This window comes from Tyto alba, unplaced genomic scaffold, assembly GCF_018691265.1.
Source record: "Tyto alba isolate M040663 unplaced genomic scaffold, T.alba_DEE_v4.0 Super-Scaffold_39, whole genome shotgun sequence".
In the NCBI taxonomy this organism is placed as follows: domain Eukaryota; kingdom Metazoa; phylum Chordata; class Aves; order Strigiformes; family Tytonidae; genus Tyto; species Tyto alba.
The window spans coordinates 7,175,144-7,201,773 of NW_024881314.1; the positions used below are offsets into that span (position 1 = coordinate 7,175,144).

General features: G+C 60.7%; 2 protein-coding genes and 1 long non-coding RNA gene across 8 annotated transcripts; 1 reads left to right on the forward strand and 2 right to left on the reverse strand.

Moving 5' to 3' along the window:
- Positions 1–1,204: 1,204 nt before the first annotated feature.
- On the reverse strand, positions 1,205–13,248 carry SPATA20 (spermatogenesis associated 20). Of its 3 annotated transcripts, none has more exons than XM_042802794.1 (16): positions 13,105–13,248; positions 11,733–11,870; positions 11,401–11,465; positions 10,840–10,994; positions 10,452–10,595; positions 9,985–10,186; positions 9,755–9,885; positions 9,570–9,674; positions 9,007–9,081; positions 8,580–8,792; positions 8,233–8,425; positions 7,282–7,450; positions 6,644–6,852; positions 6,312–6,511; positions 6,110–6,190; positions 1,205–2,038 (listed from the first exon to the last, which is right to left on the reverse strand). In XM_042802794.1, exons 1-16 carry the CDS (start codon positions 13,134–13,136, stop codon positions 1,868–1,870), a joined length of 2,283 nt encoding a protein of 760 aa, XP_042658728.1. In that variant the 5' UTR covers positions 13,137–13,248; the 3' UTR covers positions 1,205–1,867. The 3 variants fall into 3 exon arrangements, with proteins under 3 accessions (XP_042658728.1, XP_042658730.1, XP_042658729.1); XM_042802796.1 differs by lacking the exon at positions 1,205–2,038 and adding an exon at positions 2,458–2,586; XM_042802795.1 differs by lacking the exon at positions 1,205–2,038 and adding an exon at positions 2,601–3,333.
- Positions 13,249–13,254: 6 nt separating this feature from the next.
- On the reverse strand, positions 13,255–23,018 carry EPN3 (epsin 3). Of its 4 annotated transcripts, none has more exons than XM_042802797.1 (10): positions 22,754–23,018; positions 19,422–20,077; positions 18,955–19,073; positions 17,185–17,268; positions 16,791–16,898; positions 16,597–16,681; positions 16,045–16,353; positions 15,089–15,199; positions 14,480–14,701; positions 13,255–14,349 (listed from the first exon to the last, which is right to left on the reverse strand). In XM_042802797.1, exons 2-10 carry the CDS (start codon positions 19,990–19,992, stop codon positions 14,030–14,032), a joined length of 1,929 nt encoding a protein of 642 aa, XP_042658731.1. In that variant the 5' UTR covers positions 19,993–20,077; positions 22,754–23,018; the 3' UTR covers positions 13,255–14,029. The 4 variants fall into 4 exon arrangements, with proteins under 4 accessions (XP_042658731.1, XP_032858437.1, XP_032858439.1 ...); XM_033002546.2 differs by lacking the exon at positions 22,754–23,018 and adding an exon at positions 21,435–21,884; XM_033002548.2 differs by lacking the exons at positions 15,089–15,199; positions 22,754–23,018 and adding an exon at positions 21,435–21,890.
- On the forward strand, positions 22,130–26,575 carry LOC122154427. Its single transcript, XR_006166352.1, has 2 exons — positions 22,130–22,200; positions 25,743–26,575. It is a non-coding gene; the product is annotated as an uncharacterized LOC122154427 (long non-coding RNA).
- The last annotated feature ends 55 nt before the right edge of the window (positions 26,576–26,630 follow it).

Consider the following 26,630-nt stretch of genomic DNA (forward strand, 5'->3'; position numbering starts at 1 on the left):
AAAAAAAAAAAGAAATGAAAAAAGAAAAAAAAAGAGGAAACCAGCCAGCCATCTGCCAAAACAACAATTTTCAGCTGGATTTCCAGAAACACTTCAGCTTTTAAAACCAAGAGAGGAGAGAAAATAAAAACCCCTCCTCTTCCACAAGCATAGAAAGCATTCATGAGATGAGGTGCAAAATTCCTCTTTGACTTCAAAGGCATTTCTCCTGGCTGGTTACCCCCAAATCCTGGCACAACCCACTGGAAAGCCGGTGGGCAGCGCGGCTCAGCGCCGCTTCGCTGCCAGATGACGGCACCCCACGGGCCGGGGCGCGGGCTGGCGTGCCGGGACCCCCAGGGTGTCAGAGGGATGTTGAAAACCTGGTACCCACCTGTTTGGAAGCAGGGAGGAGGAGAAGGGAGAATCAAGTAGAATAAAGTTTACGCTGCAGCAAAGGGAGCTTGTGATGTTGGCAACAGCATCCCACTTCTGCCGGGGGGGGTTATCTCCCTCTGCTCAGCGTGCAGAGGTGCCGAGGTCTGACAGCGCCGGCCCCGTGGCCGGTGTCAGCAGGATGCGGCCAAGCCCCCAGTGAGGCTCGGCAAGATCCTCAGCCCAGCCTAGGCTTTGCTGGGAAAGTTCAGAGCAAACACCCCCGCCTCCTCAAACGTTGGCCTAAAGGTGTTTTTAGGGGTTATTTCTTGTGTTGGTACTCAAAACTTTCCGCAAGCAAAGGCTGGGGCAGCCGCAGCCCTGAGCACCCTGGCTGGCAGCACCCACCCTGAGCACCCAGCCCAAAAACGGCCAACCTACCTCACCATCCACCCGCCCCTGCCCGCTCCGGCCCAGCCCAGCTGCCCTCCCTTGGCACAGAGCAGCTGCCAGGTCTGGGGGTCCCCAGCCCCCCGACTCCTGCCGCAGCAGAGTGGGCTGACAGCCCCAGCCGAGGCAGGTCGGACTTCTCCCTGCTTCCCATCCCCATCGGGGACCCCCAGGCACGGCACCCCCCCTCAGGGATGCTCAGGGGCCCGGGGCAGCCGTGGGGCACATCAGCCCCCCCCCCGGCTCCCAGCACCCTCGGCCCCAGCGCCTGTCCCCTCCAGCCACCCCAGCCCCGGGGAAGCTCCTCACCTCCCCATGGGTCCCAGGGGAACCAGCGCAGCCCTACAAGCCCCATGCTAGCGTGGACACAGGCACTGGCCTTTCACAAAGAAAACGAGACTTTGAAAAGTGCTTTCTTGAGCTGCACCAGGTCTCTGCACCCTTGGCAAAACTGGGACAAGATGTTTAGCTGTTTGGAAGTGCTTAGGCTGGGTCTTGCGGCACGTTTTCATCCCCTGTGGTAATCAGCAGATTTTTTGCATGCACTATATATTAACTTAATGTATGTTACAATCTACCCTGTAATGGAAAAATACGGCGGCTGTCGTAACCGTTAACACTTTCAAAAGCACTTGACTCCCAAGTCATCCAGGTGCTTTTGACAATGTTACCCTGCGTTGCTATGGGAACCTAACAGTTTTCCCATCTGACTTCTCCATTAACGCCGGGATTTATATTTAATTTGTTTTTCTTTTCCTAGGCGAGGAGAGGAGCGAGCGCGTGTGCGGGGGGAGGAGGGGCTCCTCGGTGGGTGTCTCCTGGCCATGCCAAGACCAGCACCGGGGACGGGAGCCGGTTCTGCCGAGATGCTGCCAGAGCAGCAGTGCAAGCAGAGCCCGACCTACAGCAGGCAGGGAAGGGCACAGCCCCACCGCGCTGCCAGGAACCATCCGGGAGGCAGCTGATGCCCAGGGTGGCTTTATCACGGGTCTCTCCCGTGTTCCTGGGCTGGCTGACAGGCTGTCTCCCCCTCGCCTTCCTGCAGGCAGCGGGGCCGAGGGGCTCAGGGGCCGAGCATCCCACGCAGCTCCTGGGGGGAGGTGACGGGCAGGGAGCAGGAGAAGTTGCTGCAGAGATAGGCGGTGGCTTTCCCGTCCTTCCTCTCCAGGGACGCAAGGAAAGGCAACTGGCGGTAGAGGAACCCAGCGCTGTCTCCATCTGCCAGCATCAGCACCTGCCGGAGAAGGAGCTGTGAGAGCCGGAGAGCACAGCCAGCACCAGCCAGCTGCTCCTTCCCTCCCTGCAGACAAGCCAAGCGCTGGCAGTGTCCCCCTATGCACTCCCCCAAAGCGGAGAGGGGACGGGGAGCTGAGGGGACCCACAGCAGCCCTCTGCCAGGGTCCCACGGGGGACCACGTCCCCATCATTCCTGTGCCGGAGGCAGCACCTGGTCCATATGGCTCCGGCAGCTTTGCCTCCCTTTTCTGCTCCAGACACCGGGCAGCCGGCGATGAAGCACAGGGACCCGCACACAGCAGCCCTGTGGGGGCTGCCCGAGCCCCCTCCCCAGCTCCCTGGGGACACCCACCCAGCCCAGGGGCAGCTGCAGCCCCAGCCCCAGCTGCAGCATCACCCCATCCCACCCCGTACCCAGCTCCTCCTGCCCCCCAGACACTTCCCAAAAAACTCAGGTGCCAGTGAGCAGTGGGTCAGGGGCTCTCCAGGCTGAGACGGCAGCACCAGCCAGGGGTGATGACAGGGCTGCCGTGATAATTAGTTTCTCTGAAAGGGAAAATGTTTGTTAAAGCCTCAGGGCTTGCAGACTAATCAGGGGAAAGCCAGGAGCTGGCAAAGAGCCTGGTGCCAATACGGATGCAAAGGGTGAGCAAAACGCCGGTGCTTCCCAAGGCCCAAGGCCCAGCAGCAGCATCCCACTGCAGGAGCACATGGCTCTCCCTCGCCCACCCTGGCCCCAGCCCCACACGTGCACCCACTGCGGTGCCCACCGAGCACTGACACACTCGCCACACAGTCACACTGCTCACGCCGCCGAGGGATGCTGACACCAAACGCTGCTGCCCACAGCCCACACATCCCCCACCAGCAGGTAACATCCTCTGCCACCGGACCCGGGGCCAGGAGCAAACTCAGCACCAACACCCAGCAGAGATGCCCACACAGCCTCACCCGTGCCTGGCAGGGGCCGCCCTCACCCCTCGTGTCTCCAGGGGGTCACCATGTCCCCAAGCCCTCGCTCTGGATAACGGCTGCTGCAGTCCCATGCATCACCCCACATCTCCCACTCAGACCCTGCCTTGACCCAGCTCTGGCCCAGCCTGTCTCCCTGCCTGCCTCCTGCTCCCACCACCCAACCTCCTCCCCCCTTGCCGTTGTCTGGAATTAATTCCAGGAGTGATTAATTACCAATTCATGTCCAATCTGAAATTCATTATTCATTTTTCTCACAAGCTCCCTAAGGTCCTCTTGCAGGGCCAGGATGAAGGCAAGCGGCAGGCTAGTGCTCTGCAGCTGAGGAGATAATGGGATCCTTCATAATTACCCTAAAGACCATTAACAGGGCAAGGATCTATACCACGAGCTGGGATCCAGCCCTGGAGCAGGGATCCAACCCTCTCTGCTCCCAGCACTGGGAACCCCAGGGGAGCAGCCGCCAGCATCGCCCCCGGAGCACTCACATCCCCACGGCAGCTGCCTGCAGCAACGGGCTCCTCCGGGTGTGGGGTCCATTTAAACCCACGACCTCAGTGCCGTTTTACCATCGGCATCTTGCTACAGCAAGAATTTCAACGTGAGGTTTGTAAGGAATTAATTACTGGAACGACCTAATTAATTGTGTTCCTGCAGACGAGCCTAGCCCCCAGCATCCTGCTGGCACCAAGGGAGCAAGGGCGGCAGGGGACACGGCGGTGACATTTCCTCAACTCCTTGACAAAGCTGATTCCCAAAGCTGCCACATCCCTGGAGTGGATGACCCAGGGCTGCTCTGCCTCAGGCAGCTTCTCGGGGTGTGGAAGGAGAGCTGGGGAGCAGCTGGCAGCGGGGAGGGGGGTGAAGGTGAGAGGGGGGTGGCAAAAGGAGCACCCTCAACTCTGTGCAATGCAGCATGGAAAGAGGGATAGCTGTCGGGACCCAAAAGCAGCAGGAGCTGAGCAGTGGGATTCTCCTCCCTTCTCTCCACCACCTCTGCAAAGTGAGGAGCCATCGCTACTGACAGGCTGTCCACGAGGAATGAGCATGGCACCAGCAAAGCCCCGGCAGGACGGCCCAGGGGAAGCGTGGCTCTGCCCCCTCCCTCTCACCCTCCATTCCACCCCAATGATGCTGAAGAGACCCAACCGCTCAGCCCTGGCCCCGGTGCCAGAAGGGAGAAGCAGCCATGACCACGATGGGACACCCCATCTGCTGGAGCAGAGCAGGCAGCTCTCGTGGCAGGAACAAGCAGGAGCTGAGGAAGTTCAAGGAGCTCAGTTCCTACCGCTCCTGCACACCGGTGCTTGGGGAAGCAGAGACACACGCCCGTGGGGCTGTGCTCCTTCGAGGAGAGAGCTTTTCCCTCCTGCCGCCATCCTTCTTCCAAAGCAACAAACCCAGGCTGCTGAATGGGGCAGCTCCTGATTCATCCCACTGTTGCAACATGAGGAACACACAAGGGCAGGCATGCCCGGCAAGCGGGGAGCAGGGGCTGGCCCCCACCCTCCCTGCTGCCAGCCTCCAGCCACAGCCCCCTGGCATGCCCCCCCGAGCACACCCCCCCTGCACACAGCCTGGGCGGGCGCTGCTCTCCTTGGGCAGCTCCCGAGCACCCTATGGCTTCATTCCCCCGTGGAAATATCCATCCAGAGCACCCAGAGCTCCTCTTCCTCCCTCCCCTGAGGAAGGCAACAGCTTGGGGGAGACAGACCTGCCCCTGGGGAGCGAGCATCCCCACCAGCCAGGCTTTTACCAGCTTAACAGGAGGGAATAAAACCGCATGGGAGGAGAGGAAATGGCTGCACTACTCGCTCTGCTCGCGACCCCAATGCTGCCAGCTGCATCCCCTGCCACAGCCCATGTGGACTGGGGGGACTGAGGGCTGAACCAGCTGCAGGGAGAGGGAGCAGGTTATTAGCAGTGGTGCTGGGCTCCTCGCTGCCAGCAAGGCGCTTCCCGTCCCCGAAAACTGGGTCAGCCACTGTAATCCTTCAAAGGGAGAGAGGAAGAGCGTGGGAGCAGAGGCCTTATGTGGCACGGGGACTGTCATGGCTGTGGACACTGCTGGACAGGAGATGGAGGAGGAAGGATGGAGAGCTGTGTCCCCCACTCATGCTCCCAGGCAGAAGTTGTGACAGTCCTCCAGCACCGGTGTTAAACACCGCTGAGCAGAGAGGCAGAGGGTCAGGGATCAAAGCTTCCGTGGGCTGAGCTAACATGAGGACAGAGCAGGGGATCCTGTGCTGATGGCTCAGCCCTCTCTAGTTCACCCCAGCTGGGGTTACAGGGGGAAACTGGTGCTTTGGCCTCCGTGTCAGCTCCCCCCACGCTGCAGCTTAACATGCCAGACCCTGGCGCCAGGACCCCGACAGGCAGGGATGAATCCAGTCCAGAGGCTGAAACACTGAGCCCCCTTGCCCGCAGACCAGCCCTGCTTCTCTCGGCCCAACAGCTTTGCCAAGGCGAGAGCCATCCACCCCCAAGGCAGGGACACTTCCCACCAAACAGCTCCATCCCTACCGGTGACAATCTCCAAGCGAGGATGCAGACAAGCAAAATGAGGGGTAACCCCAGTGCACAGCAACAGCACAGCTGGGGGCAAAGCTTTTGGGAAAAATCAGCCCCTCCCAGCCAGGGGTACCCAAAGCTGGAGTGAGGTGTTGCCCGGCTGCTTCCCAGGGATGTGAGGGTGCCTCGAGGCAGAAGGTGACCCAGACACTGGCTGGCTCCGCACCGGGCATGATACATCCACAATGGAATGAAAGGTTTTACCCTTGGGAGAGCAGCGCTGGGGACGCTGGGCTCAGGCTGAGCAGCGTAACCAGCCCAGCCGCTCCATGGGCTGGGCTGCCAGCACTCTGTGCCAGGGAGAGGGGTGCAGGGGCCCTGCCGGCTGCGCTCTCGAATATGGAAAGGAGAGGATGCTTCCCAGAAGGGAGGCAGGACAGAGGAGGAGGAGGATGGATGCTACAGCCGCACTGGAAGAAAGGATGAAAGCACCAGCAATGCGGGTGGTGGCAGGGAATGTGATGGGAGCTGGCGGGGAGCGGCTGCACAGGGGGCAGGGCAGGGAGGGCAGGGTTGGTGCCTCTACCTTGTTTGGGCTGAAGATGGAGCGGACGCAGTGCAGCATCTCTTTTGTGTCTTCTCCTTGGGGGTCCCCACAGATAACGACCTGTCCAAGGAGAGAGTGGGTGGCAGGAGGGAGAAAGCAGAGAGCCGTGACTGCACCCACGCCACCGCCAGGCCCCCTCCCTGCGGCAGGTCCCACAGGGGACACCAGCCTCAGCCCGTACCTGTTTGAGGGTGTGATGGAAGGCAGCGGTGGCCCGGGCCATCTCTGGCAGGGTTATTGGGATCTTCTGCAGCCTCTCTGAGAAGGCGGCCAAGATCTGCCCGGCTTTTTCCACCCACTCCGTATGGCCAGAGTAACAAGCTGCTCGGAGCAGGTTTGTGACAGTGACAGAGTTGGCGGTGGGCTCTGCTCCATCTTGGTCTGCAGGGGACAACAGCTCCTCCATCAGCCTGATGCCTCCCCACCCCACAGCTTGGTCCTCCCGCCCAGCATCACCCCTCAGCTGCCCCACACCATAACCCGTGCAGAGCATGGCCATGTCCCCGAGCTCACCTCCCTTCAGGCGCAGGAGCAGAGAGGGATCGCCAGCCTCACTGGAGAAATATGCAAAGCCTTTGGGATCCCAGAAGAGCTTGTCTTGCATGTGCTGGAGCTGCAGGGCCCACTCCAGCCAGCCCTGCTCCAGCGAGGCTTCGTACAGGTCAAAGAGAGCCTGGATGACGAAGACATAATCCTCCAGGAAGCCCTGGATGGGAACAGTGCTGCAGCGGCAGACAGGGAAGAAGCATTAGGATCTCTACACTGGCCAGGTGGGAAATGTTTTCCAACCCAGCAAAGCCCCACCAACCCTCTGCTACTCAAGGAGTTGCCACCTCAGAGCTCAGTCCAAGATAAGCAGTGGCTCTGCCAAGCTTCCTGTGTTTCTATATAGCAGGGGAGAGCAAAGGAAGGCTTCTGCCAGCTTGGAAGTTGAGGAATGGGAAAGGATTTGACCTTAATTTCTCCTCACTGGGTGGGGGGCATTTCTCCATCCCATACTGCATCAGAGGCAGTTCTGCACAAGGCAAAAGCCTCCCTCCCCCCACATCCAGTCCTGCCTGGAGGAGAGGAGGACAGGGACCACTGGGGGCCGAGGCAGCACCTGTGGGGTGGTCAGTCAGTCTGTAGACATTCTCTGTGCCACCACTCACCTCTGCTCCACCGTGTTGTCTCTGCCCCGGTAGCAGCTCCGCAGCAGCCTCCCACTGGCAGGGTCGAAGAGGTGTCTCTGCAGGAAGGCAGCTGCCTGCGCAGCCCGGCTCACGTACTCCGGCTCAGCCAGGGCTGCCCCAGCCTGGGCAAAGCCCGAGATCATCAGCCCTGCACAGGGACAGACATGGGGACAGGCTCAGGGGGGGCACAAGGAAGCGGTGGGGGTGTCAGTGTCTTTCCTTTAAAGGATGCTCAGCATGAAGCTCATCCTTCCTGATGTTTGAGGTAGGTCAGGGCTCAGTCCTCAGCTCTTCCGCTCAGTTCAAAGCACTAAGAAAGTCACTTGCTGTCACCAAAGAGAAGGGCAGAGCACTGCAAGGCCAGAGCTAAGCCTTCACTCGCAGGCAGAAACAGGGTTTAAGAGAGTCTTCCTGTTTGCAGGACATGCTGTAACGCCAGCTCCAGACCCAGCTACCCAGACATTCACTGCTGGGAACAGCGCCTGGGGTACTGCAGCCATTATCTGCTGCAGGACACCCGGACAGACTGACACAGAGCTGTGGTCCCCCCACTCACGCGGCAGTGGAGATGGGCTCTGTGCTCTGCCTGCGTCTCCAATCCCCAACTCAGTCTCCTTCCCCACAGCTCAACCAGGGGAGCTGGGCTGAGCCAGGGGAAGAGTTTTGCTGCTCTCTGCCGGCAACAGGGGAGGAAAATAAAGCCAGAGCAATATCCTGAGGCTCAGCAGCCCCCACAGCTTCCAGGTGTGGGGCTCCTTCCCCCAGGCACTCCCACAGCCCCTGATCCCAGCCCACCCACCACCTCCACGGGGGGCGCTACCCAGTCCCAGCAGGACTCATTGTTACAAGCCCCCAAAAACGTGCTGGCCCCAGGCAGCCACGGAGGGGTCCAGCCAAGGCACACGCCCCCGGAGCTGAGCTGCCTCTCACCATTCCACGCCGCCAGCATCTTGGTGTCCAAGTGTGGCCGTGGCCGCTGTGCCCGGGCTGTGGACAGCCTCCGCCGGCCCTCCCGCAGCAGGGCGCCCAGCCGCCCCGGCTCCAGCCCAAACCGGGCCGCCGTCAGCTCCGGGGAGCACCGGACAATAAGGACATTCTTGCCCTTCAGCTCCTGATGGGGGTCCTGAAAGGAGAGCCCTGTTCTACAAACGCCACTGGGCTGAGGAGCGGCTGGACCCCACATGCTTTGGGGCTGCTCTGCCATCCCCGCCAAGCCCCAGGGGTGGGGATCCCCCACTGATGCTCCCAGTACAACGCAGGTTTTTGATCTCCCTCACCTTCATGGGGCTCACGTTGCCCATCTCCTTCACGCCATAGTGGTGCATAAAGACATCTCCCAGGGTCGTCCCCTCTGTGGCCCCCTCAACCGGGTCAGGAAGGAGAGTCCGGATTTCCTCAGCTGCCCACACACAGAAGGCTCCTTCTCGCTTCTCTCCGGATGTGGCCGTCGGGTGGGAATCTGCGTCTTCTGCACTGTAGAAGCCTCCAGCCTGGGAAAAGAGCAACAGAGAGACCCTTCAGCTCCTGGGACAGCACCTTCAGACAGCTCCCCATCACTGCTGGGCAGGCAGTCCAGCCAGCGAGCCACAGCAGTGCCCCAGACTGAGCTCAGCTGGGAAGGGAGGGAGGCAAAAGCAGCCCCGGAGCATGTCCCAGGGCAGGGTAAGCAGCTCTCTCTTTGGCCCAGCTCAGGGAACAACCTACCTGGTCACTCAGGTCCCGCGAGACGTAGAGCAGAATGTCTTGGGCGACATCGGCAAAGAATTCATCACCAGAGATCTGCAGGAGGCACAGGGTGGACACCGATGTTACAAGGGGCAGGGGGGAGGCAAGTGACACAGCCAGATATAATAACAAATTCAGATTTAAAGAGCTGGCAAAGAAGGGGCAACACATTTGAAAGTCCAGGGATTTTAAACATGGCATGGATTCATCTGATAGGAAGCTACAGGCACTGGAGAGCAACCCTGGAATTACAGCAGTGTCAGAGGCAGCAGCATGTGTTTGCTGACTTGCAAAGACCAACCAGAAGGCTGTTCCTCCCTTGTTACACCCAAACCCCTGGGGCTACACTGTCACAGGCTTGTGCAACGTTTCTGGATGACCACCAGTAAATGAAGGGGAGTACGGGGCCACTCCATGCCCATGGGATGGGCAACATCTTGGAGAACGGGCGCTGAAGCTGCTCCCCAAACCAAGCCAGACCTCCGCAGCCAGCAGTCAGCGTGGCAAGTGAGCCCCCCCCCAGAGATGTACCACAGCTGTACCTGAAACGCTCTGCTATACGTGGCTGCCAGCTGCCCCTGGTCATACAGCATCTTCTCAAAGTGAGGGACGTGCCAGTGCTGGTCGGTGGAGTACCGGTGAAACCCCTGCAAAGACCAAATGGACACATTTCCACCCCACATCCCCGCAGCATGCCAGGGCTTTACCCCCAAGGCTTTCCTTCTACCTGACCAATGTGGTCATGGATGCCCCCGTGGGCCATCATCTTGAGAGTATGTAGAGCCATCTGCAGTGCCCGGGCACCTTCTGGAGTTGTTCGGTGCAGAGCCCAGTATGTGAAGAGGAAATTCAAATTCACTGAAATACAAGGAGAACAGTGGGAGGCTGTGGGGTGGGCTCTGCCCCCCCAGCACTGCCTGCCCCACGGCAGGGCTCGGCAGCAGAGGCCAGACTGACCTGGGGTGGGGAACTTGGGGGATTCAGAAAAGCCGCCGTAGTCCTCATCATAGGATCTGGAGAGTTGCTGGAAACAGGTGGCCATGACCTCTTTGGATGGTGGGGGTGACTCCTGGCCCCGCACACGGATCTCAGACCTGTATAGCAATGCTTCCAGGATCTTCTGGCTGTTCTCCAACAAGGCATCTTTGTTCTCCTTCCACTAAGACACAGAGTGAGAAAGTCAGTTCTTCCATTTTTTGTCTCTTTCCGCTTCCTGCATTGCACCAGTCCAAACTGCACCTTCAGCTCTCAGTCCCACTCCTCAGATCAGTTCAAACCTACCTCTAACCCAGCCAAAGCTCTGACATGTTCTCTGGGCTACTGTTTCTCATGACTGCACCTCTTAGCTCGGTCACCCACCAAGCCCAGACCAATTTCCCTGCTGCCAGTTGAGTACCACCTGCTACACTATTCCTGCTCCGTACCTGCTCTGTGATTCGGAGCAGCACAGTCCGAAAGCCAACACGATGAACTCCATCTTCAGGAGGGAAGTATGTCCCCCCTACAAAGGGCTTGAGGTCTGGAGTCAGCCAGACGCTCATCGGCCAGCCACCTCCACCACTGGTTGCCTGAAAGACAAATCAGGGGTGCATCAAGGTCATGCAAGAGGCACCCTCTGCTCTGTACCCCTCCAGCACATCCAAGTGCCTCACGTGAGGACAGACGTGTGCTTCCCTCCACCTTTGTGATCATGCATGCCCCCCATTCACAGCACTCCACATACTGGCTCTTCCTGCCTGAGGAACATGACCATGAACCTCATCTTGAGAGAGCCAGTCAAAGCTTCCTCAGCCCTGCCTGTGCCTCCCACACCTGCACGAAGGTCATGTACACTCTGTCCACATCTGGCCGCTCCTCACGATCCACTTTGATGCACACAAAGTTCTTGTTCAATATCTCCCCGATCTCCTTGTTCTTGAAGGACTCCTCCTCCATCACATGGCACCAGTGGCAGGTGGAGTAGCCAACTGAAAAGAAGCACAGGCAAGTGAGGAAAGGCCCTTTGCGGGGAGCAGGACACGCATTATGGGGAGATCGCTCAGAGGTGGGGAACCCTGTTACAAACAACAGCTGCTGTCCCCCTAGAGAAGAGCTGGAGGAGAAAGGCCTCCTGCAAACATGGAGGCTTGCAGGGCCTCCTAGGCTCTCCAGCTCTTGCTCTTAAAATCTGGCCAAGGACTCTGGTCCTTGATGCAGCCCGTCTTCAGAGAGAGCTACTGAAGCACATGGCCCTCTTGCTAGCAGAGAATCAGTGCTCAGTGTCCATCCTTACACACGTAGCTATTCACACACCAGCTCAGGATGCAGCCTGGCTTATCTGGTCATCTACTGAACAACATGTGGGAACATGAAATACGTCTTTTTTCTGGTTACCTGACAGGAATATCAGTTTGTTTTCTTTCTTTGCTTTATCAAAGGCTTCCTGACCCCAAGGGTACCTGTGGAGGGAAGACAAGAAAGCAGCTTCACGAGTCACGGCTGCTGGGACCCCAGCTCCTCCAAAGCTGCCTGAAAAGCTGCTGCCTGGTGGAAAGTGGGCAGGGGAGCCGGGGGTACGGCTGGCTCAGAAGCGTGGACCCCCCAGCCCACAGGGAGCTGCACAGGAGGCCAGGCTGCTTCGCCTGCCATCACTTCCATGGCAGCAAGTCCCTCAGCCCCACAGATGCAAGGAGAGGAGGAGGGAGAAACACACCAGTCACTCTTACCAATCCACAGGGTTGTGAGCGTGCTGCAGGAGGTACGGGGACTTCTCGTTGATCAAGCGGTTGGTGTGACGAGGGACACTGGGGGGGCTGGTTGTCCCCCCCGTGGCCATGGTCACGCTCCCCGTTAGAAACGTGCACCTGTGACACCCAACAGGCTCATCATTTTCTTGTTCGCCACAGCAAAGCAGAGCCCCCAGAGAGAGCCGCGACACCCCAGACCAGCACCACCTTCACCCCGGCTCCTGTGGGTGCCCAGTGCGGCTCAGGGACAGGGTGCTGCTCCCCGCTCTCCGTGCCAGGGGAACTGCTCTCAGGGGGCTCTACTGCAGATCGATCCACCTCTGCCTCCCCCCCCAGGACCCTACAAAGTCTTCCCCCCTTGCTGGAGGCTCAGGTGAGGTTCCTCTCCAGCTCAGCACAGGCACAGCCTGGGGACTGCCATCCCCAGGGCTCCCTGCCCTCCAGCCTCCCACCAGCATCCGTTGGGGGCACAGCCACCCGACAGCCGTGGGTAAGGGGGGCAGCATCTGTGGGATTTGACCCGTGTGTCCTCAGCAAGGAAAATCCCTTCCCGTGGGTGCACGGGAGGTGCGGGGTCAGGGTGCAGGCCGGGCAGCACAGGCTCTTCATGGCAAGGGGAGCAAGGGACGGAGGCGGGGGGATGAGAGAGATCCTCCTGCTGCTGGGTGGGATGCAGGGCTGGGGGGCAGGGATGCAGGGCTGGGGGCAGGGATGCAGGGCTGGGGCGCAGGGATGCAGGGCTGGGGGGCAGGGATGCAGGGCTGGGGGGCAGGGATGCAGGGCTGGGGGGCAGGGATGCAGGGCTGGGGCGCAGGGATGCAGGGCTGGGGGGCAGGGATGCAGGGCTGGGGCGCAGGGATGCAGGGCTGGGGGGCAGGGATGCAGGGCTGGGGGGCAAGGATGCAGGGCTGGGGCGCAGGGATGCAGGGCTGGGGGGCAAGGATGCAGGGCTGGGGGGCAAGAAGGGTGCAGGGAGTATGTAAAGTCATGCAGGGGGCATAGGGATGAAGGGGGAGACTTAGTGTGACTGCAGGATGTTGGGGGATACGGGAGGGGTGTAAAGCTGCAGAAAAGATTTAGGAGGGTGCGGGGGGGGGGTTAGGGGAGACGCAGGAGGGGTGCAGGACACTGCAGGGATGAAGGAGAATTTAGGGGGATGTGGGAGGTGCAGGGAGGACTCGGGGGGGGGGGGGGGGCGGTGAAAGAAGGGCTGCCGGGTGCCGCAGCCATCGCTGCCCCCCGCCCCCCAGGGCCGCAGCCAGGGCCCCGCAGCCGCCCGCCCACCGGGCCCGGTCCCACCCTCCCGCCCCCCGCCCGGCCCGGCCCGGCCCGGCCCGGTCCCGCCCGGTACCTGCGGGCCCGGCGCAGCGGCACCGCCAACATGGCGGCGGGGCGGGGCGGAGCGGGGCGGGGCGGAGCTGCCGCCGCTCCCCGGCCCGGGGCCCAGCGCCCATCCTGCCCCGCCCGCCCCGTTCCGCCCCCCCGGGAGCCGCACACCGGGTCCGTCAGAGCATTTTATTGTCTCACAGCCAGCCCGGAGCCGCCGCTCTCCAGCAGCGCCGAAGCACCGGCGCCCCCCGCCATCACACCCCCCCCCCCCAAACACCCCCCCCCCCATGTCCCGCAGCGGGGCCCAGCGAGCGGGCGAGGAGGCGGCTGCCCCCCCGGGGGGGCCCTGCCCGCGGCTCCCTGGGGAGGCTCCGGCGTGGGGATGTGGGGGGGGGGACAACGAGCGGGAAAGGGGGCGAGGGGCGGGCGGGAGAGGTGGGGAGCGGCCGGAGAGGAGGTGGGGGGGGGGGGGTGGCAGCAAACCAGCCCCGGCGTGGGGAGCACGGCGAGGGGCGACGGGACCCCCAGTTCCACACACAACCCCCTCCCCCCCCCCCCCCGGCCCCAGCGCTGCCCCAGCTCCCTGCAGGTGCCGGGGCAAAGCCCCCTTGCCCCGGGGGCCCTATCCAGCAGTGAGCCCCCATGCACCAGCCCAGCCCGCTGCACCGGAGCCCCCCCCAAACCAAGAAGCCCTTAGGATGGACCCCACCATCACCCCTAAACCGCTCTCGGCTCTGGTCGTCGCTGGGGAAGGGGGTCCCCTCTTGCTTGTCAAGCACAGGGGGGCTCATGCTGGCTGCCCCCCAGCCAGCGGGCACGGGGAGGGGGCTGGTGTGGGGGGCACCCTCCCTTGGAGCTAGCAAACCGCCGTCCCCCCCGCCAAGGTCTTGGCCGGGGGGGATTTGTAACAGCCGGGGAAGGGGTGAGAGTCTACACGTCCAGAGGATTCAGAGAAAGGGGTTGAGCCCCCCCGGAGCGGACGGCGGGGCTGGGGGGCCGCTCAGCGGCAGTAAAGGCTGCGGCAAGTTGCTGGGGAGTTCAGGGAAGGTGCCGGCCTGCGGGAAGGCACTGGCGGAGGCAGGGAGGGCGGCGGCGGCGGCGGGGACGCTGCTGAGGGGCAGCGGCAGGGACGCGCTGTAGGTCATGGAGTTGGCGGGGAGGCCCGCGGGCAAGCCGGGCACCGGCGAGCTGGTCCGCATCTGGTTGAGCGTCGGCTTGGGCTGCTCGGCGAGGCTGAAGGGGTTGGTGGGGGATGGCGTGCTCAGGCCTAGAAGGAGGGGACGGGACACGTCAGAGCAGCCATGCCACCCCCACCCCCCCGGCACGCCTCCTCCTCCTCTTCCTCCCCCAAACAGCCCAGGGAAGCCCCCAGCTCACAGCGTGGCACCAGCACCTACCCGAGAGAAAGGGGTTGCGCGTCTTGGAGGCCGGTGCAGGGGCGACCAGGGAGTCCAGGTTGACCAAGGAGGAGGCGGCGGGGCCGAGGAAGGCCTCAGGGGTTTTACAGTCCTTCCGCTCCTTGCCAGATTCAGGCAGGGACTCGGCCAGGTTGGCGAGGTCGAAGCTCTTCGCCCCGTCCTGCCTGGTGCTGGGGAACAGGTCGCTGAAGGGGTCCAGCTCTGGGGCGGGGAGGGGGGAGATGAGCAGCGTGAGCCAGCTGGGAGACACCGAGGGTGGTGGTGTCCCCCCCCTCCCCGTTACTGCACGAGGCGGCTAACAGCACACCTCACCCCAGGTCACGGCTCAATGCGGTGGGGCTGAGGCTGTGACACGGTGTGCCCGAGCTCCCCGCGAGGCTGGGGACATGGGTGCACACAGGGCCTCGGCTATGGGGCAGCTCAAGCCCATGGCACGCGTGGTTGCAAGTGGGAACAAGCTTTGGCCACGCCAGCAAGCAGCCACGCACAGCCCGGCCAGCCCTGGAGCTGCCTCCCTGCAACGGCCAGGGACAGGTCATCGTGTCCCCCCTGCCCAAATCAGCCCCTGCCCGCTCCCCCACGTCTTACCGACGGGGCTGTTGGACTTGGCCGAGGAGGGTGGCTGCAAGGGCTCCTGCTCCGGCAGCTCGGCTGGCTCGGGTGGCTTTGCAAATGGGTCGAAAGCATTCCCCCCTGTAGCTGGGGGGAAGAGGTGAGACTCAAGGAGGGGAGCAAACAGGGAGGGGAGAGGCAGGAGGTGTACGGGCAGGAGAGAGGCAGGGGCAGCTGCCTGCAAGGAGACAGAGAGGAGGGAGTGTGGTGGGGGGGCACAGGGCTGGGGGTCAGGAATGTGCACTGGCCTGGGCAGGGGGCTAAGACGAGCCAGACCATTGGGGGTCATTGCAGACCAAGGCAGCCCCCGCACAGCCCTTCCGTTCTGGGATGGGTCTGCAAGAATGCGTTAACAACCAGTACTGGCCCCCGGGCCAGATTCTGCTCTCCTCCCCAGGGACCAAAACTGAGGGCAACGAACACGGGACCTCCGTGGGGCTGGAGGAAGCACCGAGGAGGAACCGAGAGTGGCGTTGAGCTCTGAAACACAGGCTGCTCCTCCAACCGCTTCCCCATCTGCAACGTGGCACCTGTGAGCAGCAACAGTCCCGTCCCGACAAGGCACATAGGGCTGGTTTGGGGTGAGCAAATGGACAGGTATCACTGGGGGGGACACGCTGTCACCCCGCTGCTGGAGCAGTGTGGTGGCTGCTATCTGCTCCCACATGAGGGCTCCATTAAATGTGCCATGTTAATTAAAGCAGCCTATTCTGTGCAGAGATAAAGCCTAAAAGTTTCTTAAAGTCCTCAGGCTGCAGAGGGGTGAGTAGAGGTCTTGCTGCCAGGCAGGAGAGCACGGAGGGGGTGTTTGCAGAGCTGGGTGTGGGAAAAAGTGGGGGGAGCACCCCAGGCTGCCCACTCGCAGGAGGGCAGCGATGGCCAACGTCGCCCACGGTCCACAGCAAAGCCAAAACACCGATTGAGCCTCTTACCAGGGTTAGGAGGTTGGTCGGCCACGGCAGCCCAAGGGTCAGCAGCTGGTGTAGAACCAGAGACCTGGGTGGGAGGGGATGCTGCCACCCAGGGGTCCGCAGGAGGGAAGCCAGAAGACAAGGGTGCCTTCCCCCAAGGGTCAGAGGCTGTAGTGGTACCAGGGGGGAAATCCCAGGGCCCGGCGGAGGTTTGCTGGGACGAGGCACTCGCCTGGGAGAGGGGCTCCCCGCCAGTGGCCGGGACCGGCACCCAGGGGTCAGCCGCACCGGCCCAGGCAGAGGCTGCTGGTTCCACTTTGGGTTTCATATCTGAAAGAAAAAGGGAAGCTGTGGAAGGGGGGAACAGTGCAGGGCACAGGGGGATGCTGAGGGGATGTGCCCAGGGGACCACAGCTTCCAGCAGCACCACCCACGCATGCAGCAGACCAGGCAGTGGAGGGAGGAGAAGCAAGAGGTCTTACTTTTGAGCTGCTGGGGATTGGGGAGGGATAGAAGCAAGGGAGAGGTTTCTGCCGCTGTCCCAAGCTTTGGCAGCCGGCGAGTTGTCCCCACCTGGCATATCCCACGGGTCGGTGGATGTGTGGCTGGGGGGGGCTGGCGCCGGCCCAAATATATCTGCCAGCTCCAGGATAGAGGACTGCAAACAGAAAGGCAATAAAGAGGTAAGAGAAGCCCAGGGCAGACCTGCAGGATTTCCCCAGAGCCCGAGGCTGGCTGTGCGGCCATCCAGGCCCCCAGTGCTGTACCTGGCTTTTCTTCATCTTATCTTCTTCCTCCTCTTCCTCCCTGCTCTGGGCAGTCTCCTCCACAGCTCTCTGCAGCAGGGAGTTCTCTCCTTGCCAAGCCCTCACCTCCTGTGGGACAAGGGACGAGGCCCATGAGCTCAGCAACCCTGCAGCCAGCACCTTCTCCAGGAGACAGACCCAGCACAGAAGCTGCCACCGCATCACCGAGAAGTCCCAGCATCTGAGCAGACAGCTCCTCTGGGGCCGAGCCCACCGGGAGAGTGCTCAGCAGAGAGCCCAGAGCAGCAAAAGCAAAGCAGGCACTGGAGCAAGGCGGCATTTTGAGCTCCGGCACCCCAGAAAGAAGCCCAAGTGCAAGGAGAGAGGAGTGCCTGGGGCTGCAGGGCACAGGTACCTTCTCGTGCTCCTCTTTGCTCAGCGCGAGCGCTAGCTGCAATTGCCTTTCTTCATCTGTACTGGAAATTGGAGGAAGTGGCTTCTGCCAACAGAGGAAATTGGGTGACATTTCAGCTTGCCCTCAGCTCAAGGGACTGCTTGGAGGTCCCCGTCCTTGTCACCATCTGTCCTGCGGCCCCTCGCCTGCCTGCACAGCATCTCTGTGCCCATCCAGCTGGCTTTTCCTGCGGACCCCCAGCCCGGTGCCCCTGTGCTCCCAAACCCACTCCTGCTCAGGCTCCCCTGTGGCCACTGCCCCAGCTCCTTCCCCTGCCCCATCACCTGCCTCTGCATTGAGGCTGGGACGACCCTAAATTAGGCAGCCAGCATCTCTCACAGGTTTTTTGGGACTCGGATGGAATTGGCAGAGGAAGGGCGATCAATTAGGCATCCCCTCACCCTGTCAGCCTGCTGGGGAGGAGGATTTGCGATACCAACCAGCCTCAGTTCAGAAATCCTGCCTGGCCCTGCTCTGCTGCAGGAAAAGCACCCAGACCTGAGGCAGGTTTTGTGGAGAGGCCGTCCCCGTGCCACCGTGGCAGCTCTGATCACCGCCCTGTGACGCTTGTCCAGCAGCATGAGACCAGCTGAGTCTGGGAATGGAGACTCCAGGGTGGTGGTGGGGGTGTGCGCGCCTGTAAAAGTGTGTGCAAGCATGCACACGTGTGCACAGGCCAGATGGACTCCAACAGGCAACGCTTTCAAGAGCGTGTTCCTACAGTGCTCATCACAGCAGTGTGTGGAAGCTATAAATACTCCAATTCCAAGACAAAAATAGGGATATACGCTCCGCTCCGTCTCCAAAAGAGCCTCCATCGGGTGGGGAAGATGGGCAGTGGCAAGCGCTGTCTCCAAAGCATGTCCCCTGACCCAGCAGGACCGAGCTGGCGGTGCTCAGTGCCAGCCCTGGGGGACACCCACCAGCCCCGGCATGCAGCCCCTCGGTCACTGTGTCCCTCTGACTTTGTGTGCCCGGCTGTACCCGTGTATCCGCAGGGGCCGTGCCAGTCGGTGGCAACCTCAGCAGTGTGCAAATAAGCCATCCCCGGTGGAAAAGGGGCCATGGCCAGCAGATAGGAGAGGGGTCAGCCCCGGGGAAGCTTTCACAGTTGGGGGCAGCAGCTCGCTTGCTGCCTGCATCCCTGCTCAGCTCCTCCTGGTGCTGTTTTCCAGTGCTCCTTCTAGCCCAGTTTGACAGGACCAGCCGGTGGGAGGGAGCACCCAGCCCCACTGAGCCCCCAGCCCAGTGCACAGCCCCTGGGATGCTGCTGGCCCGCCCTCCCCATGACATAAACCACAGTGCTGGGCAAAGCATCCTAAAACCTCCACGGGAAGGCAAGAGAAATGGGGGAGCTTAGACCAAAAGCCCTCAGTGAATGAAAGTGGGCAGCCAGGTTTGGGGAGGCAGGGGGGTGTGTCACGATGAATCCAGAAGACCCCTACAAGTTTCCTCTGAGGTTTGGGAGGCTGGAGGGGTCTCAGCCTGCTGTTGTTCCTGCCGGTACGAGGATGGGGAGCAGGGATGTGGGCCGGGATCTGTCTGCTGGCTATTTTGGATGCCAGGCACAACACGAGCAGCCTGGTGCAGTTGCAGGTGCACGCACCGGCCTGAAGCAGCCCCCAAAATCCTCCCTCCTCTCAGAATAACGACCCACCGTGCCCGCAGGCAAGGCACGGTGCAGGGAGATGCCCGGCTTCGCATGGCCCGGGGCGGGCAGAGCCACCCTACCTTCTCCGCCTCCTCCCGACTCATGGCCAGCGCAAGCTGCAGCTGCAGCTCCTCCTCGCCCGTCGTCTGGGGCCTCGCTTGCTCTAGGTCAGAGGCAAACCGTGGGGACGAGGATGATGCTGGGAGGAAAAGGGGAAGGAGAGGAATCAGGACTGGGGTATTTTGGGGAGCAGCAGCCTCATCCAGGGCCCCATCCACAGTGTGGCTTCCCCAGGGGACATAGCCCTATCTTAGATCTCTCTACCACAAACAAGCTGTGGGTTTAAGGTTCAAGGCACCGCCAGCTGCCACCGTTGTTGGGGTCCACCACTGGCCCAGGGATGCAGGACAGAGACGGGCTTCACCACCACCCCCCGCAATGGTAGAGGGGAGCGATGGGCACCAGGCAGGTCAAGCTAAAATGCAAACGCCTGCCTCCACCCGCAGCGAGCCCGGGTGAGCCCAAGCGAGCCGCCAGCCACACTCACAGTTAAAGGAGGAGGGCGAGCCCCGCGCCCGGCCGTAGTCGTCACCGTAGGGCGATGCGCGGCGACCGTAGGCGACCTGGTGGCTACCGCTGCCCATGCCCTCGAGGGCCATGCGCTCCTTGGTCTGCAAGGCGTGCGCCCGCTCCTGCTTCAGTCGCTCCTCGTCCTTCAGCAGCGCCATCACCTGCTTCACCTTCTCCCGGATGTTGATGCCCTGGTCCTTGCCGTCGCGGTCCACGTACTGGAAGTCCTTCAGCGTCTGGATGGTGTAGAGGTTCTCCCGGCACTGGTGGGTCACCTTCTCGGAGCCGGTTTTGATGAGGTAGTCCAGGAGGGTGAGGGCTTTGTAGACGTGACGCCAGTTCTTGCCACTGTCGTTCAGCCGCCGCCAAATCATGCCCATGACCTCAGCGAAAGCCACCGTGTTGAAGGTGAGGTCGGCTATCTCTGACATCAGGGAGCTGGGGGGTCCCCAGGGATCGTTGGAGGTGGCCTCCCGCACCTTGATCTCCGCCTCCGAGTAGTTGTGCACGATGTTTTTCACCTGCCGGCGCAACGCCGAGGTTGTCATGGCTGCGCGGTGCCGGAGACCCGCCGGCGGCGGGCAGGGACGGTGGAGAAGGGATGAGCGCTCGCGGGCGCAGCCTCACCGGCGCCTGCAGAGGGGAACAAGGACACAGAAATGTCAGCGTCGCCCCAGCCACCGCGACCCGGCCCCAGAGCCCTCGTCTGGCACCTGGGACACTTCTCAAGGTAGAAGCGCCCACCGTTGGGGCATCAGGTGCACCCTGCCGGGCTGCCACCGCTCGCTAACCCGAGGACACGAAGGATGCTCAGGGGGAAAAAAGTCTCATAGCAAGCCGATACCCAGCACTGCAGAGCTGCCAAGAGATTTGGCTCCAGATTCAGCAACATTTGGAGGAGATTTTACCCTGCACTTCTGCTTCTAAAAGTAACCACCTGAAAATGGCAGCTCCCTCCTCCAGATCCTGGCTGCCTCAGCCCCAACTGTCCCAGCAAAGCTGCTTTGAGGCCCCCCAGCCCTCATGCCAGGCAGGGCCTCCCCTGTACCCCCCAGACGCACTACCTGCAGGTGCACGCAGCCCTGCTCATCTCCCCAAGGCTCTCAGAGCCACTGAGGATGAGTCGCACAAAAACAAAAACCTGCCGTGAGTCAGAGCCTGCCACGACTTACCAGCACTGGCAGCCGCTCGGGTAGGTTTTCCCAGCAAACTCGGTAATTTTGCTCCTGCAAGAGGCTGCAGGTTCAGAAGCTGCCGTGGCGTGGCGAATTCGGGGTGCTAACCTTCAGTGCAAGGTCAGCGAGCAGGATGGGTAACTCAACCCCCCCCCTCCCAAAAAACCCCAAGCTGCCTGAGCCTTCTCTGTGCCCGGGGCCGCAGGGGCCGGCGCGGCCGGAGCTGCCCTGGCACCAGCCTGGTGAGCAGGGCCCGTGCTTGGGACGTGCTGCACCCGACACGGATGTAGAATGACATGGGTCAGTGTGAACTCATCTTCGTATGAGCCCATCACAATTCTGTCCCCTACCCTGTGCTAGTCCTAATCCTCACCTTCTCCCTGCACGGTGGGAAGACACCATTTACCCTCGTTTTGTCAGAGGGCCAAGCAAAGCCAGGAGGCAGAGGCTGCCTGGAGCTGCCTTGCCCTCAGCAGGGCTGCACCGCAGGGCCTGGGAGCCAGGCTGCTCCCAGAGCTCTCACTGCGGCTGCAACAAGACTCACTGGCAATTTTTTCCCCATCTGAGATAACACTCGCAGGCAGAGGAGTATCTCCATGGCACAGCAGCGCCTGCGGACAGTGATTACCATCCTACCACCCACCTCGGATGCCAGTACCTCCCCGGACCGCAGCCATCGCACCATCTCCAGCCCTGTCCCGGCTCGGGACACCGCTCCCTCCCACCGGAGCCGGGCCGGGGCCATGCCGACATGCCCACGAGCCACACACAGCACCCACCACGCTCCCACACAACCCGTGCGACCGGTCCAGCACCTCCTGCTCCCGCGGGCCAGCAGCTGGGCGCCCCACGGCTCCGTCGGCAATGTCCCCCGTGAGTCAGAGAGGAGCCTGGCACCGCCACGCTCTCGGGCGGCCGAAGTTTCTCTCCAGACGCTTCCCCGTATCGATTCCCTTTCGCAATGCAGCCCGCCGACGCGGCCTTTGGATCCCGTCGGGAGAGCCCGCGGTGCGGACGGCCACGCCGCTGCCCGCCTGGTGCGGAAACACCTTCGGGACAAGGGCAGCGACGCAGCAAAGTCCTCCGGGACTTGGCTCTGCGCTCTGCTTTCCACCAACACCCAAGCGGGAGATAAAGTCACGTTTTCCAAAGGTGCCACCAGCCTGGCAAACACCAGCAAACACCGGCACTCCTCCTCCGGGGCAGGACGGCCCCTCCTTGCCTCCAACAGGTCTCCTGGCAGGACAAACCCCAGGTCCAGCGTGACGGGCTCCAGCACCGCTCGTCCCGGCCAGAGACCCGATCCCAGTTGGACTTCACCTGCCACGAGATGGCCCGGGAAGTCTGCATGGGAAGAGATGGGAAGCAGGGGCTGGGGAGGGGGTGAGGGGAGCGTGGCCCCGGCTGGAGCCCTGCCAGCGGTCTTAAAGGCAGCAGGGTTTATCGAACACGTTATCCCCCACCACCACCACCCCCCCGGAATATAAAGGGAGTGAAACAGAAGCTGTGCGGGAGATAAGGCGGCAGCACCCGGCAGCTCATATGGAATTACTGCAGTGACCTTGAGCAAGAGGCTGCCAGGTGGGAGAAGGACACGCGGGTGCGGGGACAGGTCCCCACCGTCCCGCGGCCCAGCGCAGGGGACTGAGGAGGCGAAGCGGGGGCAGCGAGGAGGAATAACATGGAGGGGGAGCAGGAAGGGGTGGGGGGGAAGGAGGAGAGGGCAGAAGGGCCGGATGGGGGGGGAGCGGGAGGGGGTTGCGGATTAAAGCTCCTCTCCATCCCTAATCAGGTGCAGGGCTGGCACCAGCAGCGCCCGACACGGAGGGAGCGGCCGGGCAAGGCTCCCGGCAGAGCCCTCGGCCGCGCCGCCGGTTCCCGCAGCCCGCCCGGGGGCTGCCCCCGCCGCGGGGCCCCCAGCCCGGCCCGGGCAGCGCCGCGCCCCGGAGCTGCCCGCCGGGAACCGGCATCCCCCGGCCCGCCGCAACCCGCGATGCTCCGGCGTCCAGAACCTTCCTCCTCCTCCCTACCCCCCCCTTCCACCCCCCCCACCCCCCCCACTTCTTCCCTCTCCTCCTCCTCCTCCTCCTCCCCTACGCAGCCCGGCTGCCGAGGGGCGCGCAGCCCCGCTTACCTGCGCGGTGCGGGTGGGGGTGCCGGTGCCGGGGCCGGGGCCGGGGCCGGGGCCGGTGCCGGTGGGAGCGGGCTGGAGGCGGCCGCAGCCCGCCCGCTGCCTGCTGCGCGCCGCCGAGTTGCCGGGCTGGCTGGGCAGGTCCCGGCGGCAGGTCCCGGCTTAACCCCTTCGGGGCCGCCCGGGCACCGGCCCCGGCTCCCGCCCGGACACCGGCAGAAGCGCTCAGCTCACATCCCGCCGCCCCCCCCCCCCCCAGCTCCGTTCCCTCCCCCCCGGTGCGGTGCAGCGCGGTGCGGTACCGGCCGCGGGGGATGCGGCGCCGAGCCCCTGCCCCGCCGCATGCGGGAGGCGGGGATGCTGTAAATGCTCAGTCACTGCCCCTCGCTGGCAGCCAGCCAGGCCCTGCTTGCTGCTGCTTGCTTTGGCTTTTTTTTAAAAAAAATTTCCCTCCCCCCCCCCCCTTATTTTTAGACAGAAATCAACGTCCCCGGGCTCAGAAGCAGCTCTGAGGGATGCCGACCCTCCCCACTTCAACCTCTCTCTCTGGTACCCAAGGCCATGGCTGCAATTTGGGTTTGTTAATTTATTTATATTTCTTGCCAGGATCTAAATTTGGAGTGGATTCTTCCCCTGCTCTGAACAGCTCCCAGAGCCTGGCCAGGGCAGAGAGGGAGGCATCAGATGACATGACAAAATAAGTCATGTCTCTCGATTGTTTCAGTGCCACCCCCTCTCTCCCGGCCTCTGCCTTCCATTTTAATCACTGACAGGCCTTCAAGTATTATGGATATATATAATCTTTTTAATATCACTGACATTTTCCATAATGGAAAGCAGCTTCTGTGCAATGAGACATGCTGGAGGGGGACTGGGCCTTCCTGCTGCTGCTCCCACTGTGCAAAGCTGAGATTCATCTTGCCCCAGACCCTGAAGGTTCGGCCTTGGGTGGCAGGGAGAAGGCAGCGGGGGAGGCCACGTGCCTCCAGGGGCTTTGCAGGTCTCCTCAGGCTCTGGCCATGCACGTAGTCCCACTCCCAGCTGCAGCCTGGGAGAAGAACACCTCCAGCATCCAAACCATCCTCTGGGTCAACCTGGAGAACATTCCACCCCAGGCCTTGGGAGGCATTCTTTGTGGTTGCCTTCCTCTTCCTCTGTCCCCAGTGCTCCCGGTCACCTGTGTCAGACAGCCGAGGCAGCCAGCTTGCCCCTCTTCAGGCATTGATTTTTTATAAGCGAAGTGAACCTCTCCCTGGGGACAACACCCTACTTACACAGCAAAGCTGTACAAACATGGGGTTTTGCTTTGCTAAGTGGCCCACAACCCCGCTGTAGGAAGTGGGACCCAGAAAGGCTCTAAAGCTGATTTCCCTCAGCCCTTGAGAAGCCTCTGGAAACGTGCTGTCACCTTCTGCTTGCAGCAGTTCCCTGGAATCCCCCTTCCCGGCCTCTCTAACAGTTATGGTGTCTTCAGACCCCATCTCACGTGATGGGTTTGGTATGCAACTCCCAAGGCCAGGAAGGTCGCTCACCTCAGTTATTTAGCAAACACAACACAAATTATTAACACTAATACAAATAATGCCCACGTCTGGGGGAGGAGAAAGAAAACTCTCCTTGCCCGGCTGATGGGACTTGGCCTTACAGGGCCTGGAGCATCCCTGTGCCCTTCAGAGCGCGGGCCCGTAAATGAGGCGTACGTCTCTCTAAAGGTGTTCTGTGCAAGCCAGCTCTAATTCCACTGCAGTTCCAGTCACGTAACTTCCACAAATCAATGCAAAAGAGAAAAAAAAAAAAAAAAAAAAAAAAAAAAAGCAGCTGGCTCAGAGAAAGCTGCAGCAGCCAGACAGCAGAGTATTGCACTTGTTGGCCCAGCACATCCCTTCCTCTGTGCTGCTTGTACCTTGTCCCTTCAGGACATTCTTGTCCAAGGCTGTAAGAGGCACTGGCAATATTTATGACCAAAAAAAAAAAAAAAAAAAAAAAAAAATCAGACTGTTCACAGCATTCAAGTTTGTTCTCCTTTGCAGGAGTTCTTGTATCACCCACCTGCCCTTGGCCACCAAGCTCCTCCTGTGGAAGGGGAGACCAGTGTGCGACATTCTTCCATGGTGTGTGACTAACATGAAACTCCCCTCTATCTATTTTCGTATTAGCAAGTTTTCCTGTGAGTAGAGGTATACTGAGATATATAGAGAGCTATATAGATCCTGGTTTCTCTAGGCTGGACTGGAGGCATGTATCTTGTGAATGAGCTTTGCCATCTTTTAAGGTAAAGCTACCAAATACAAGTATTCTTGCCTTTGAGACAATCATGTTCCTTCTATAATGTGCAGACTCCCTCTTGTCTAGAAACAGATGGTTTGAGCTGTTTGAGTTGGGCATATTCACAAGCTGATAATCATCTCCAGGGAGGCAGGAGCTATTGTCAGAGCCTGTGAGACACACCCCAACTTCAGGCCTTTTTCCTTCTAATTCTCAAAATGTTGCTGAAATTCTCACTACAGGAATGCTGAGCAGAGACATTCCCTTTGTGGGTTCGTGCCCACTAAGCCAGAAAAGGCTCCTGGCTTCCACAGAAGGCAAAGTGCTTCCCCACACCCCACTAAGAGAAAGCATCTTGAAACACGAAGGGCCTCACCTGGTCAGCAAAAAAAATAAGCTGTGCTTTGCCATGGTACTGTGAGGAGCCCAGGGGAAGAATATATCCTCTCCTCTGAGACAGCACTTGAGTTAAAATGAGAAAGCAAAAGAAAACAATTCTGCAAAAGAAACAGTTATTTTACACTACGTGCAGCTCCGAGACGCGTGTCAGTGTGGCTGCCAATGTAAAAGAGCACATGCCTGAGGCACACACGCCGGGTGCAACTGCACAGCCATGTACAGAATTTGTAACAGCAACGCTCAGCGCGGATATGCATCTGCTGCCTAAGAACCCCAGAGGTATCACAAACCTCAAATAATAATCTACACTGATGTCATTTCTTTATAGGGCCAAAGCCTTTCTGGGGAATGCTGTCCAGCTGCTTTAGCAGGAAGCACTTTGCTGACATGTGCCGGGTTGAGGGACCCTGCACCCAGCTCGCTCTGCCTTGGAACCCTGCTCCGACCCAAGCCCAGCTGCAGAGTGTGCCACACTCGGCCCTGGGCTGCTTCCACAAAAAGCTCTGTTCCAGCTGTGATGGACAAGCAAACCCAGTCAGAAAGCGGTGATAAGCCCAGACGCACACACAGGCTGATGGAGACAGGCTGGGTGGCTCCAACACAAGGCCTAACCATGCTCACAATATTTATGACATGAATTTCACTCATTTTTAATTCAAGAGTGATTAGTCTTGGAAGGAAGCAAGTAAGAGTTGGCTCAGAATGGGGCATGGGTACACTGAGCTGGATGGAAAGAGATGGCAAGATCAGCACAAGAAGCAAGCTCATGTGTTCAAAACCAGGCAGGGTGGCACACCTCTTGGGATAGTGAGTTTTCACTGGGATCCAGAATGCCTCAGAGAAGCTGTCACCAAGTCCCAAGAGGAGACTGGACAAACAGTAAAGAAGATCATCAAAAATGGGATGACTTTTTTCTAAGTTATTGTCCTGGTACTTGGGCTCATGAGTACAAGGGACACTCTCTGCTCACTCACCTGCTAGCCAGGCAAGATCGAGACTCAAAGAATCCGACATTTCACATGTTGACTGGTGCTTTTAAATTCTTCCTCCCTAGCAGAAATGCCAGTATTTTCTACTCAACTGTTTCTGAGGCTGTGATATTTCTTGCCTTGTCTCTTCTTGGCAAGCGATCATCTGTAGCAGTAACAGATGATCTAGCAAGTCTCGCATCACAGCATGTCAGAAAAGAGGCAGCCCAGTATTTGTCATCAGTTCA

Coding starts and splice junctions, on each gene's coding strand:
- EPN3 (XM_042802797.1), bottom strand. CDS start 19,992: ATGACAACCTCGGCGTTGCGCCGGCAGGTGAAAAACATCGTGCACAAC. Junction 16,899..17,184: donor GCAAAGAGGAGCACGAGAAG/GTACCTGTGCCC, acceptor CTTGTCCCACAG/GAGGTGAGGGCTTGGCAAGG. Junction 15,200..16,044: donor CGACCAACCTCCTAACCCTG/GTAAGAGGCTCA, acceptor TCTTCCCCCCAG/CTACAGGGGGGAATGCTTTC.
- SPATA20 (XM_042802794.1), bottom strand. CDS start 13,136: ATGTTGGCGGTGCCGCTGCGCCGGGCCCGCAG. Junction 10,596..10,839: donor TGTACATGACCTTCGTGCAG/GTGTGGGAGGCA, acceptor TTTGTCTTTCAG/GCAACCAGTGGTGGAGGTGG. Junction 8,426..8,579: donor GCAACGTGAGCCCCATGAAG/GTGAGGGAGATC, acceptor CTCTCCTTTCAG/GACCCCCATCAGGAGCTGAA.